Here is a 3,304-nt window from a genome sequence, read left to right as displayed (position 1 = left end):
GTAAAATGCCTCTCGACAAGTTTGGTCAAGCTTTAGACGATCATAAAAACACTTTATTGTTGGCAAAATTTCAAACTACTAATGGATTGAAATTTACTGTTGATGGGGATATTGATGCAGAAAATTTGAAAATTTGCAATATTAAAGAACCGTCTTTGGATAATGATGCTGCGAATAAAAAATATATAGACACTAAAATTGCTCAACTATCCCAGGATGTTCTAACAACTATTAAAGCTATATCTTCTAGAGTTCTTAAATCTGTAGAGCTCTGTCAAAACCGTATAACATTACAGCAAGAAATATATGCCAAGTTAAAAACAGAATTGTTAAATGTTGTAGCTCAAATTGATAAAAGATTAAATAAAATAGAAGAACAAATTACGGACAACAATTTGAAAATTAATCAGCATATGGAAAACAATCTTACGACCATTAACTTACTTAAAGAGAAAATTGATTCCATCTCGACTGCTAATCTAGAGTTCTTAAGCAAAAACAAATTGGTTAGTATTGATGATAAAAAATTATTGCACAATTCAAATAATTAAAAAATTTGAAAATCAGCAAATGTGAATCTGTAATAATTAGTGAAAAAATTCTAGATATCTAGTAATACAAAACAGTCTGTAGATTCTACTTATTATTAATAAAAGATTTATATAAAATTAGTTGTTTTCAAATTATTTATCAGATTAGTGGTAAACAATGGTGAAACAGCATTCCAAAGAAAAACTAGAGCTTGTTAATGAGCTTCACAAACCAATCCAAAGAAAGTTTACAAGACGTCGAACAATTATTAAGGGTTTAGATGATTTATGGCAAGCTGATCTAGGACAAATGAATATGTATGCCTCGTCTAATAAAAATTTTAACTTTATATTGATTGTTATCGATTGTTTTTCGAAATATGTTTGGGCTAAGCCCTTAAAGTCTAAACATGCCGATGAAGTTACAAAAGCATTTGAATCAATATTAAAAGAGAAGAGGCACCCCAAAAATTTACAGACAGATCAAGGTAAAGAATTTTTTAATTCGAAATTCAATGCACTAATGAAGAAATATAAAATAAATCATTACCATACGTTCAGTTCTAAAAAAGCAGCAATTGCCGAACGAGTCATACGAACATTAAAAGACCGTCTTTTTAAATACTTCAGTTTAAACGGTTCATACAAGTGGATTAATGTTCTACCAGAACTTGTATCCACATATAATAATACCATCCATAGTACAATACATGTGAAGCCCGTTAGTGTAAACAAAACAAATGAAGATCGTGTTTTAAAATCATCATTTAATGAGATTAAAGTTGCAACAGCCACAAGAAAATTTAAAGTTGGAGACATTGTTAGGATAAGTAAAGCCAAACATATTTTTGATAAAGGTTATACACCTAATTGGACCACAGAATTGTTCAAGGTTGTTAAAATAAATATTACCAATCCTACCACGTACCTTTTAGAAGATATGGAAGAAAAACCTATAATGGGTGCTTTCTACGAAAAAGAATTGCAGAAAACAAAAAATTCGGACATATATCTAGTGGAAAAAGTTTTGAAACGACGTGGAAATAAAGTATTGGTTAAATGGTTAGGGTTTGATAATAACCATAACAGTTGGATTGATAAGAAAAATGTGTTATGACATGTAAACAATGATCGTTTTGATTAGTTTACATCAAGATGTCTGCCGATGAGCAGTGTGATGTTGAAGAAATTCAGTATGATTGCGAATTGATGATTGAAGCTAACCGATTTGAAGAGGAAATCAAAAAAGAAAAACATTTAATTCTCAATATCAGATATGACTTTGAATATTTATCACCGTTCTTTATTGAATGTGGTCTAAGTCCTGCGAGAAATTTTCAACCTGCAATTCGACTTAACAATGAATTCAATAATCTGTCCTTCAATACAATCGAATGGTCTGAATTTGTTAAGGTGCTCACACGATTCATCGATGGCGGTTTAAAGGTCAACACTATCAAATTTTGGGAAAATTTTGTCATCAATCGCAAACCAAAACTCATTCAGCTATCTAAAAATTCAACTAGTTTTGTTTTGATGGATAATGATATTCAACAAATTCTCCAATTAGACACTATTTTGTCGAAAAGACTTGAAATATTACATAAATTAAATTTTTTTAATTATTATTATAAATTGTTAAATAACGTACCCAAAATAGCAAATGCTTCTGTTAACTTGTCAATACTAGATATTATTAGAATTATTTGTGACTCTAATGCCTCTATTAAAAATTACTGTATGATGGAATGTATACATTTCTTAAGCGAACGAGTGTTGTGTGATTTTAATAAATATAAAGAACGATTTTAACAAGTGTTTTATTTTATCAACAGATGTGTGCGTCTACCGCAACAGGAAAGGTTGTAAAACTCATATTGATTAGATTGCTTTATTTCTGTCTTACAAGTGTAATTTCATGATTTAGCACTACTAATTTATAATTGTATAATTTTATGCAATAATCATTTTTCAAACACTTTTGTGGTAATGGTCTTCATTTTTTAAGACAATTTCAAACAATGCTGTAGTACCGTACTCACAATTCTTCAATTTTCTTATTCCTCTGTACACTAAACAATATGTGTCTGAAGTAAAGTTTTCCAAGTTGCTGCGTATAACCTCAATACTTCTTTTGGGTAGAAATACTTTAAAATCTTCCAATTCCACTATAGGACACTCACCGTAAAGCCCTTTGTACAAAGACACATTTTTAATAAGGTACTTTACACCAATGGGCAGAGTTGTAAGACCCTTAAATTCCTTTATGGAGTTGGAACTGTTAGTGACAATGTTGATTTGTTTCAAATCCATTCTAAAAGATGTATTACTTAGTATAAAATAATTAAATGAAAATTAACCCATACTTATCGATTCTTGGACTGCACAACACTTGATTTGAATGAAATTGATTGATTTTTTCTTTATATAGACAGCGAAAAACGTCCGGTCTTATCAATGTTTGCGGTTATTCCGAGAAACGCGGAAATCAGACCAAATGACCACACCCAAATAACGAACTATTTTACATGTTTTTTCCGAGAAATTGCAATATTTTTTTCCGAGAAATTCCAAAAATTTTTTCCGAGGACCGCACTCAAATTATTTTGAAATTCTTGCTCTCTCTAGCGCCCTCTATGATTGTCACCCAAACCGTCACCGCCATCTTGATCCTCTACCAGCTGTCACAATTAAAGACGCCATCTTGAACGATCAAATGTCAAATCTACAGCCATCTGTCAATTCAAAATTCTCGCCGCCAGCTGTCAAATTTC

The 3,304-nt window shown here is 30.8% G+C and overlaps 1 protein-coding gene across 1 annotated transcript; it reads right to left on the bottom strand.

Annotated features, from left to right (window-relative positions):
* Window positions 1-2,501: 2,501 nt before the first annotated feature.
* Window positions 2,502-2,952, bottom strand: LOC148165985 (uncharacterized). The gene is made up of 2 exons (XM_088049534.1): window positions 2,897-2,952; window positions 2,502-2,844 (listed from the first exon to the last, which is right to left on the bottom strand). Exon 2 carries the CDS (start codon window positions 2,841-2,843, stop codon window positions 2,502-2,504), a length of 342 nt encoding a protein of 113 aa, XP_087905660.1. The 5' UTR covers window position 2,844; window positions 2,897-2,952.
* Window positions 2,953-3,304: the final 352 nt, after the last annotated feature.

The sequence above is a fragment of the Gnatocerus cornutus genome, unplaced genomic scaffold, assembly GCF_029298725.1.
Source record: "Gnatocerus cornutus isolate USDA-ARS CGAHR unplaced genomic scaffold, icGnaCorn1.1 ctg00000060.1, whole genome shotgun sequence".
Classification (NCBI taxonomy): Eukaryota; Metazoa; Arthropoda; class Insecta; order Coleoptera; family Tenebrionidae; genus Gnatocerus; species Gnatocerus cornutus.
The sequence above is the reverse complement of the archived record's forward strand: the minus strand, read 5'-3'. Positions and strand labels throughout refer to the sequence as shown.

Bases quoted from the DNA above. Each gene is read 5' to 3' on its own strand.
- LOC148165985 (XM_088049534.1), bottom strand. From the start codon at position 2,843: ATGGATTTGAAACAAATCAACATTGTCACTAACAGTTCCAACTCCATA.